Source organism: Rhinopithecus bieti, unplaced genomic scaffold, assembly GCF_001698545.2.
Source record: "Rhinopithecus bieti isolate Rb0 unplaced genomic scaffold, ASM169854v2 scaffold_14018, whole genome shotgun sequence".
NCBI lineage: Eukaryota > Metazoa > Chordata > Mammalia > Primates > Cercopithecidae > Rhinopithecus > Rhinopithecus bieti.
The window spans coordinates 1-11,065 of NW_016807666.1; the positions used below are offsets into that span (position 1 = coordinate 1).

The 11,065-nt window shown below is 40.3% G+C and overlaps 1 protein-coding gene across 1 annotated transcript; it reads right to left on the reverse strand.

Moving 5' to 3' along the window:
- Positions 1 to 2,994: 2,994 nt before the first annotated feature.
- Positions 2,995 to 3,950, reverse strand: OR1B1 (olfactory receptor family 1 subfamily B member 1). Its single transcript, XM_017882996.1, is given in 2 exon segments — positions 2,995 to 3,641; positions 3,644 to 3,950. Coding segments are annotated over 2 exon segments (954 nt in total).
- Positions 3,951 to 11,065: the final 7,115 nt, after the last annotated feature.

Sequence of the window (11,065 nt, forward strand, 5' to 3'; positions counted from 1 at the left end):
ATAAATAAATAAAAAATAAAATAAAATTTCTCATCATTTGTACTCCAGTGCTGTACAAACTGTGAGCATTTCCAGCAAAAAAAGAACAAAGAACATAGTTGTCAATGGGTGCTTATGAATATTTGCACCTGTTTTGTGACCAGCTACTTTGGGAAATAATTAATAAATATATGATATAGCCTTTTCTCTCTTCAACAGTATAATCCAATTTCAAAAATGATCCTGATGAACTTGAAAAATGGACCATAATCATAAACAACTTTTCCTTTTTTTATTATTATATTTTAAGTTCTTGGGTACATGTGCACAATGTGCAGATTTGTTACATATGTATACATGTGCCATGTTGGTGTGCTGCACCCATTAACTCATCATTTACATTAGGTATATCTCCTAATACTATCCCTCTCCCACCCCCTCCCCACAATAGGACCCAGTGTGTAATGCTCCCCTTCCTGTGTCCAAGTGATCTCATTGTTCAATTCCCACCTATGAGTGAGAACATGCGGTGTTTGGTTTTCTGTTTTTAACAGTTTACAAAGCAAAATCGCATGCACAATGTTAGAAGCATAATTAACTTGTGAGGAAAGTAATGCAGGTATTATCATCTCTGGGAAAACAAAGGCTCACAGATGCAAGACCTCAATTAAGATGACACAGTGAGGAAGTGATGGGATTGAGTTGAACAAAACTGGATGAAGCCTGATGACTTCAAATCCAATGCACATGGGTGGCATATGTGCTGATTTATGCAGTGCACTCTGTAAGATTAACACCATCAACAATGGAAGAGATTGATAGCAAGGAGGCCCACTGTAATTTGCACAGGATGTGATAAAGATCTAGATGAGGTAAAAGTTATGAGAACTGAGTATAGTTCAATCTGGAGAGGAAATATGGAATACAAGCCACAGGATAGTTGGAGACAGATGACCAAGGTTTGACTCCAAGTAACTTATTCTCTCTGTGCCTCGTGGGGGCAATTACAGCAATTACTTCATCAGGTTGCTGAGAGACATAGTGACATAGTGAGTTAATATGTGGAGAGATCCTAAAACAGTGTCTGACACATAGTCAGTGCTATATAAAAGCTATTACTGCTGTTCAGATGCAAGAGGTTTTAGGAGGATTAATTGATAAGCTTCAAAACACATCACATTAAGCCAATGGTCTTGATTGTAGCTACATATTAGAATCATTTGGGGAACACTTAAAAATACTGATGCTTAAGCTTTACCTCATAGCAAGTGGATCCAAATCTCTAGAGTGGGGGCCCAGGAAACTGAATTTTTTAAAACTCCCAGGTGATTCTAATGTACAGTGAAAGTTGAAAAGTACTGATATAGACAGAGGAAGAATTAGGCTTGACTTATTGTAACCTTAGATATCAGTGGTGATAATGGCAATAAATGAAGAGCTGTGGAAATGAATCTACTGTGAGGATTTCGTTTCCTAGATTTTCATTGTAAGGTGGTATTAATTTGAAAAGAGAAGTGACGTATTTAGAGTGAATGAGTTCTGTAACAGGATGAGACAGCATAGCCAAGGTGCCTAAGACTTGAAGTAGAGGGAAGAGATGTCACACAGGGTAAAGAAAATATGGAGAGACATTAGGGGACACCAATGGTATGATGTCAAGGGAACCAAGCATATGGGTGAGGTGATGGTTCCCAACAAACTATGTCAAAACTCACCGGCAGACAATGTAGATTAAGCATTGAGATGAGACCACTGCATGTTGCCAATGGTTTGAGAAAAGTAGCATGTATTGAGGGAACAGAAGATGCTGGTGAGAAGACAGTGTGGAAGTAGTCAGGGGAATATAGAAATTGTATCTGAAATGGGGAGATCCCAGGGACTGAAGTAGTACCTTGGGATGGGGGTGGAGGGACTTATAGAGGAGTAGAGACAGAGGTCAGCAAAGTCAGTAAGGAGAAGCAGCAGAGAAGACCACATCTTGGCTGGACCAATAATGCTGAAGATGTCCCAAGAAGAGTGTTCTGTGATTGTCAAGGTGCCTTCTAGAGTTCTTATAACTCTAGAAGCCGTAGATGTCCTGGAAATCCTCAACACAGAAAACGCTGCTTACAATTACATTACAATCTATTTGAGTGAAGCTGCATCTCAGGTGGGATGGAGGGCAAAAGTCAATGCATAAAAGTGAAAATTGAGTACCCTCAGAATTACCATTTTAATCTTTTAAGAAGCACCAAAATAGAGACCAATTTTCCAGCTGCCAAAAAGCTAAGAAAAGTCCCAATGTTTTAATCAGTGTTAAGATAGTTCATTCTTCCTTCTTTTATGCAACAAAGTAGTTAGCTTGCATTTTTCTATCTATATTTTATTTTAATGCACATTAAAATTAATTAAAATATATAATAGAACTCATATGCATCAGAGTTAGATGCTCACACTATAAGAAACCCATGGAAATTAGGGCTAACTTATGGAATAGTAGAATTGTGATTATCATTTCATACTCACTCTGGGACATATTTTTGCTCACTGAATGGAATAGGTAGTGAACTTGACAGCCCTGTTTGTCTAAACTGTTGTCTTCCCTTACTTTCTGATATACACAAACACACTCCCACAAGAATGCACACCAACCTAAATGTGACGATGATTAACTCTACTGCCCTTCCTTTAGTTCATAGTTTCACAATCCTATCCTCATATTCCCTCAGAACTCTAAAATTAAAACCACCCAGACTTGGTAATTCATTTTCATCCATTTTGATAAAATAAAAGGCCTGATGGAGGGTGTCCAGAGGTATGCTGATAAGGAAGCCCTGATGTTATGTGTCTATGAATGTATAATGTTTATGGCTCTATCAAAGCACAACATTGACAAGAAGCAAATCTGGAGTTCCTTAAGTTATCTAGGCACTCCCTCCCTCTGCTCTTCCTTCCTCTGATCTCCCCAAAACCAACTTTGCTCATAATATGCCCATGACTTTTCTCACCTATTCAATATGGCCCACAGCAGGCTAATCAGGGGTCCACCTTCCCCCATTCAAGCAGCCTGTGGAGTGCACCCTTGACATCCTTATTGCAGAGGCTATACACAAAAGGGTTGGCCAAAGGTGTAATAGCAGTATACATTACTGAAGCCGCCATGTCCTGATGCTGAGAGTTCTGGGAGGGAGGCTGGAAGTAGACCCAAATGATGGTGCCATAGAGGAAACCAACCATGGTGAGGTGGGATCCACAGGTGGAGACTGCTTGGTGGCAACCAGCAGCTGAAGGCAAACGTAGAATAGTGGCCCCAATTCGGACATAAGAGAGTACAATGAGGGCACAGGGGCCCAGCATAAGGAAGCCACCCTCAAAGAATATGGCCAGCTCATTAGAATGTGTGTCAGAACAAGAGGCTCGCAGAAGTGGCTGGTGGTCACAAAAGAAGTGAGGAAGGTTAACATTGCTCCCAGCATCCCCAGTCCAGCAAAGAGGCAGGACGTGTGCAGCATACTGCAACATGGTGTGCAGTATGGACACTACCCAGCTCAAGGCTAGTAAGCAGGCACACCGTTGGTGATTCATTACCAAAGCATAGTGCAGGGGGTCACAAATGGCCACATAGCGATCCAGAGCCATGACAGCAATGACAAGCATATCTGTAACCCCAAATGCATAGAATAAAAGAACTGAGCCAAGCAGCGGGCAGCAGGAATGGTTGGGTAATCAGAGACCAGATGGGCCAGCAACTGGGGCAATGTGACTGTAGATAGCCCCATGTCTATCACAGAGAGGCCACGAAGCAGATAATACATGGGTGAGTGGAGTCTGGAGTCCCAGGAGATGAGCAGCACTAGTGTCACATTCCCTAATATGGTGGCCAGGTAAACAGCCAGGAACAGGAAGAAGAGGAGAGTGTGGGAGATATTATCTCTTGAGAACCCGAGGAGCAAGAAAAGCGGAGAGTGTGAAGCATTAGAGGCACAGCTCATGATGAGTGACAGTCAGCCTGCCTGAAAGACAATTTAAGTCAAAAAGAAACTCATGGGTCTGATGTTAGGGATCATAACATTTCTATTTAATTCTATTATGTTACTCAATATCATTAAAGACCTAGATTCAACCTTGACCATCTATGCTCCCTCTCTAAGGTACAGGATTTCGCTTCCTTAATGTATTTATTTTCTCCTTTATTTCTTCCTTTTCACCCACCGTAGTGACTTGTTCCATCTACTTCACAAGCCCTACTAAAGTCCCATCCACAGTGAAAAACTCTTCATTCATACTTGTCTGTTCATCCAACTATTTCTTATCTTTTTCCAGTGGCCGACTGCATGAAAGAATTATCTATATTCACTGTCTCCGATTCCTTACCTTCCATTCATACCTCAGCCAACTGCAATCCTCATGATTTCTTCTCGCTGAACCTGTATGGAAAATAACATACCATTAAAACACATACCACATAAAGAAACAATTCTTTTGACATAGCTGATATTTTTATGTTTCCTCTAAGATCTGGAACAAGACAAAGATGTCTACTTTTACCACTCCTATTCAACATAGTACTAGAAGTTCTAGCCAGAACAATCAGGCCAATGAAAGAAATAAAAGCCACCCAAATTGGAAAAGAGGAAGCCAAATTATCCATGTTTGCCAACAACATGATCTTATATTTAGAAAAACCTAAAGACCCTGTCAAAGAACTCTTACATGAGATACTGCTTTAGAATGTTATGAAATCACTTGTTCTTTCTCTTTGTTCCCTGTGTTAGTTAATGACATTATCATTATCATCTGCCTGATGCACAAACAAAAAACTGAAGGAATTACTCCATCATCTCCCACATCCAATCACTCATTAACTTCTATGTTTTCCCTTATATCCATTCTTTGCTGTTAGTCCACTATGACTATTTAAGTTTTAGCATCTCTAACCAATACTAATTTCTATAACCTCATTACTGGTTTCTCTACTTATCTCTCCTGATAGGTTTTCCATACCGATACCGGAATAAAACTTTCAACATGTGACTCAGTGTTTAAATAGTCAGGGACTTCAGAATAAAATCCAAATGGCTTAATCTATCTTGTATGGAACTTTCGTCATTAGTACCTAACTTCTCTTAGGATTATACTGAGTCACCTGTCCAGTGTTTTGTTTTGTTTGTTTCAATTTTTTTTTAGACAGAATCTCGCTCTGTTGCCCAGGCTGGAGTGCAGTGGCTCAATCTTGGCTCACTGCAACCTCCACCTCCCAGTGTTAAGTGATTCTCCAGCCTTAGCCTTCCAAGTAGCTGGGAGTACAGCCACACACCACCATACCCAGCTCATTTTTGTATTTTTAGAAGAGACAAGGTTTCACCATGTTGGCCAGGTTGGTCTTGAACTCCTGATCTCGTGATCCAACCGTCTTGGCCTCCCAAAATGCTGGGATTACAGGCATGAGCCACCATGCTCGGCCCCAATGTTTTAAACTAGACATTTTTTCTTAATTCTCAGACATGGTAAACTCTCACATCCCTGCACATATTCCCATTATTTTGAGAATTTGGGCTTTCTGAAATATGAGGTAAATAATACAATCATCCACACACACCCACTCAACACAAATAGATATTTAGAGAAAATACAATAATCATACTTTTAAAATCATAACTGAGATTTCAAGAATGTAAGGGAAATATAAGAGTCTGTAATCAAAGAGAAAAAGAAAAATTAATACCTTAAAACTATCTGTGATGGTGGAGATAGTGAAGGCAGGTAAGAGGTGGCAGGTAGGTTCAAGGGCATCACATCAGTCTTCATAGTTCACAGGCTTGATTATTAACATCCATGTAGAACAGATGAGAGCTCAAACCTGTATGAGGCAGGAGGTAGAGACCATCACATAAATTCAGGACATTCAAAAGGCTAAACTTTCAGCAAAAGGGTATACACAAACAGGAAAACACACACACACACCTACACCCACACAGGGTATGTGAGAACTAATGAAAATTCAGTTATGGATCTGTACCACATAAGGAGTGGATAATGCTAATTTACAAAATACATACAATTCTAGAACCATCAAGATAAAAAAGTAACATAAAAATTATCCTCATACAGGTAAAATCATTGGAGTACCTTATAGAAGGGAACATAAAACTTCTCCTCAGTGACTTATAGACTCTAGACAGAAATCCCACAAACAGAAACCCACCAAAGATGAGATCACAATTCAAAATTACAAAACACACATAATGTTTATTCATTATGAAGATATTCATCAATCATCAAATAATGTGAATCACCTCCTCGAAATGTCATAAAATTAACCAACCTGTTAAGGAATATACATTATGTTTAAAGTACTTAGTGTCTAAGAGAGAAAATAAAGATTATAAGAAAGAAGTAATCAGAAAGAGAAAAAATATTTTAAAGCCCCGAAAAGAATCACTAGAAAATAAAACATTCACATTGAAATGAAAATTCACCGGATGGGTTGGACAAGTGGCTGAAGAGAGAAGTTAGTTCTTTTAAATTTTTTTTTTATTTTTATAGGTTTTGGAAGAACAGGTAGTATTTGCTTATAAGAGTGAATTCTTCAGTGGTGATTTCTGAGATTTTGGTGCACCCATCACCCAAGCAGTATACACAGTACCTAATTTGTAGTCTTTTATCCCTCACCTCCCTTCCACCCCTTCCCCCAAGTCCCCAAAGTCCATTGTATCATTCTTTTGCCTTTGCATCCTCATAGCTTAGCTCCTACTTATGAGTGAGAACATTCAATGTTTGGTTTTCCATTACTGAGTTACTTCACCTAGAATAATGGAAAGCAGCTAATTCTAAGAAAAATACCCAGAAGACAGTACAAAGTGACCAAGATAATATGAAGAGGGTTTGTATTCGTTTGTTTTCACCCTGCTGAAAAAGATAATATGAAGGGTATTTGTATTAGTTTATTTTCACCCTGCTGATAAAGATATACCCAAGACTGGGCAATATAGAAAATAAAGAGGTTTAATGGACTTACAGTTCCACATGGCTGAGGAGACCTCACAATCATGGCAGAAGTTGAAAGGCACATCTCACATGGCGGCAGACAAGAGAAGGGAGCTTCTGCAGGGAAACTCCCCTTTGTAAAACCATCAGATCACTTTGGGAGGCCGAGACGGGTGGATCACGAGGTCAGGAGATCGAAATCATGCTGGCTAACATGGTGAAACCCCGTCTCTACTAAAAAATATGAAAAACTAGCCGGGCGAGGTGGTGGGTGCCTGTAGTCCCAGGTACTCGGGAGGCTTAGGCAGAAGAATGGCGTAAACCCGGGAGGCGGAGCTTGCAGTGAGCCGAGATCGTGCCACTGCACTCCAGGCTGGGTGACAGAGCGAAACTCCATCTCAAAAAAAAAAAAAAAAAACCATCAGATCTCATGAGAATTATTTACAATCATGAGAACAGCACAGGACAGACTGCCCCCATGATTCAATTACCTCCCACTGAGTCCCTCCCTCAACACGTAGGAATTCAAGATGAGATTTGGGTGGGGACACAGCCAAACTATATCAAGAGTTAAGAATCTCAGGAAACAAAATAAGAAGACCCACTATATATAAATAAGTCCAAGGAAAAACAAATGGACACTACATACAAAAAAAATGGAATTGGACCCTTATCTTACACCATTTACTAAAATCAACTCAAAATGGACTAAAGACCTAAACACAAGTCCTGAAACCATAAAATTCCAAGAAGAAAATAAAAGTGGGAAACTCATTGACATTAGTTTTGGCAGTGATTTTCTGGATACTACATCAAATGCTCAGGCAACAAAAGCAGTGGTAAACAAGTGAGACTACATCAAACTTAAAAGCTTCTGCACAGAATATGACATAATCAACAGAATGAAAAGGCAGCCGACAGACTGGGAGATAATATTTGCAAACAATATATCTGATAAGGGGTTAATATCCAAAATATGCTTAAAAACTTATACTCAATAGTAAAATAATAATAATAATAACCAAGTTTAAAAATGGGCAAAGAGGCCAGGCATGGTGGTTCATGCCTGTAATCCCGGAATTTTGGGAGGCCAAGGCAGGCGGATCACTTGAGGTCAGGAGTTCGAGACCAGCCTGGCCAACATGGCAAAACCTCATCTCTCCTAAAAATACAAAAATTAGCCAGGTGTGGTGGGACATGTCTGTGGTCCCAGCTACTTGGGAGACTGAAGCAGGAGAATTTCTTGAACCTGGAGGCAAAGGTTGCTGTGAGCCAAGATCACACCAATGCACTCTAGCTTGGGTGACAGCGCGAGACTATGTCTCAAAAAAAGGGTGGGGGTGGGGGCGAAAAGAACCTATATTAGTCCATTTTCATGCTGCTATAAATAAATACACGACAGCCTGACCAACATGGAGAAACCCCGTCCCTACTAAAAATACAAAATTAGCCAGGCATGGTGGCACATGCCTGTAATCCCAGCTACTCAGGAGGCTGAGGCAGGAGAATCGCTTCAACCCAGGATGCAGAGGTTGTGGTGAGCCGAGATCACACCATTGCACTCCAGCCTGGGCAACAAGAGCAAACTCCACCTCAAAAAAATAAATGAAAAAAGAAAAAAAGAAACAAAAAGAAATACCCAAGACTGGGTAATTTATAAAGGAAAGAGGTTTAATTGACTTACAGTTCCACACAGCTGGGGAGCCCTCAGGAAGCTTGCAATCATGGCAGAGGGCAAAGGAGAAGCAAGTACCTTCTTCACAAGGCAGCAGGAGAGAGAAAATGCAGGGGGAACTGCCACTTATAAAACCATAAGATCTCGTGAGAATGCACTCTCATGAGAACAGCATGGGGGAAACCACCCCCATGATTCAATCACCTTCCACCAGGTCCCTCCCTTGACATGTGGGGATTACAATTGGAGATGAGATTTGGGTGGAGACACAGGGCCAAACCATACCCGAACCTGAATAAATATTCCTCCAAAGATATACAAATGGCCATAGGTACATGAAAGTGTGCTCAACATCGCTAATCGTCAGGGAAATGAAAATCAAAATCACAATGACGCAGCACCTCACGCCTGCTAGGATGGTTATTATGCAGAATAACAAGAAGAAATAACAAGCATTGGCAAGGATGTGAAGGAAAGGGAACACATGCACATTGTTGGTAGGAATGTACATTGGTGCATCCATTATGGAAAACAGTAAAGAGGGTCTTCAAAAACTTAAAAATAGAACGACCAGTTGACCCAGCAACCCCTCTCCTGGGTATATACCCAAAGGAAAATAAATCAGCACCTCAGAGAGTATCTGCACTCCCATGTTCACTGCAGCCTTATTCACAATAGCTAAAATATGGAAATGACCTAAGTGTCTTTTAATGAATGAATGGCTGAAGAAATTGTGGAATATTATTTAGTCTTTAAAAAGGAAGGGGTTCTGCTCTTTTTTTGTGATAACATGGATGAACCTGGAGGATATTATGTTAAGTGAAATAAGCCAGGCACAGAAAAAAAAATACTGCATAATTTTACTTTTACATAGAATCTTGTTTTTTAAAAGCTAAATACATAGAAACAGTGACTAGAAGGGTGATTAGCAGGAGTAGGGAAGGGGAAGAAATGAGTAGATAGAGGTCAAAATATACAAAGTTACAGTTTTGTAGGCTGGATGTCTACAGGTACACTATACAGGAAGACGACATATTAATAATATTGCATTGTATACTTCTATCCTGGAAATTTGCCAAGAAAGTAGATTTAAGGTGTTCTTATCACAAAAAAAAAATAGGTAGCTATGTGAGAAAATGGATATGCTAATTTGCTTGACTGTTGTAACCATTTCACTATGTATGTGTACATTAAAACCTTCTGTTGTACACATTAAATATACATAATAAAAAATAAGTCCAAGATTAAGTATACGGGGAAATAGAGGAGAGGCAATATTGAAGAGACACAAACCAAGAATTTGCCAGACTTAATGAAGGAAATGAATCCTCAGATTGAAGAATCACAACAACTCCCAAACAAGATAAATTTTTTAAATTCCATACATAGACACTGTTAGGGAAACCACTGAATTGAAAATACAAAGAGATTATATTAAAAGCAACAAGAAAGAAAGACAGACTGACAAAAGATTTATCAGCAGCAAGAGATTCTAGAAAATTATGAAATCATATTTCCAAAGTGCTGAGAGAAAATAATGACCAAACTCAAATTCTACATCCCTTTAAACTATTGAAAAAATAAAAAGCATTTTTACACACGATATTTTCTCTTTCATGGAATGTCCTCCCATCCTCTTAGGGCCCAAACTTAGGGCCACATGCTAACAAGTGAAAAGCTACTCTATGTTGAAGGACTCAGTCAGGTTTCATTTCTACTTGGCGACTACACCAAGTCCCTGCACAGTCATTTTACTAGAGCACTTTTCGCTTTTCAAGTAACTTTGTAAATATTGACTTGCCTATCTCCTAATGTACACTGTTAATCACTTGAATATGTGTGTGTGTATACACACACACATATATACATATGAACCTCTGTAGATACACACACATACACGCATATGTACACATATACACTGGCCAGAAGCAGTGGCTCACATCTGTAATCCCAACACTTTGGGAGGCCAAGGTGGGTGGATCACCTGAGGTCAGGAGTTTAAGACCCGCCTGGCCAACACGGTGAAACCTGGTCTCTACCAAAAATACAAAAAATTAGCCAGGCATGGTGGCAGGTGCCTGTAATCTCAACTACTTCGGAGGCTGAGGCAGGAAAACTGCTTGAACCGAGAAGGCAGAAGTTGCACTGATCCGAGATCATGCCATTGCACTCCAGCCTGGGCAACAAGAATGAAACTCTGTCTTGGGGGCGGAGCAAGATGGCCGAATACGAAGAGCTCCAGTCTCCAACTCCCAATGCGAGCGACACAGAACACCGGTGATTTCTGCATTTTCAACTGAGGTACTGGGGTCATCTCACTAGGGAGTGCCGGACAATCGGTGCTGGTCAGCTGCTGCAGCCCGACCAGCGAGAGCTGAAGCAGGGCGAGGCATCGCCTTACCTGGGAAGTGCAAGGGGGAAGGGAATCCCTTTTCCTAGCCAGGG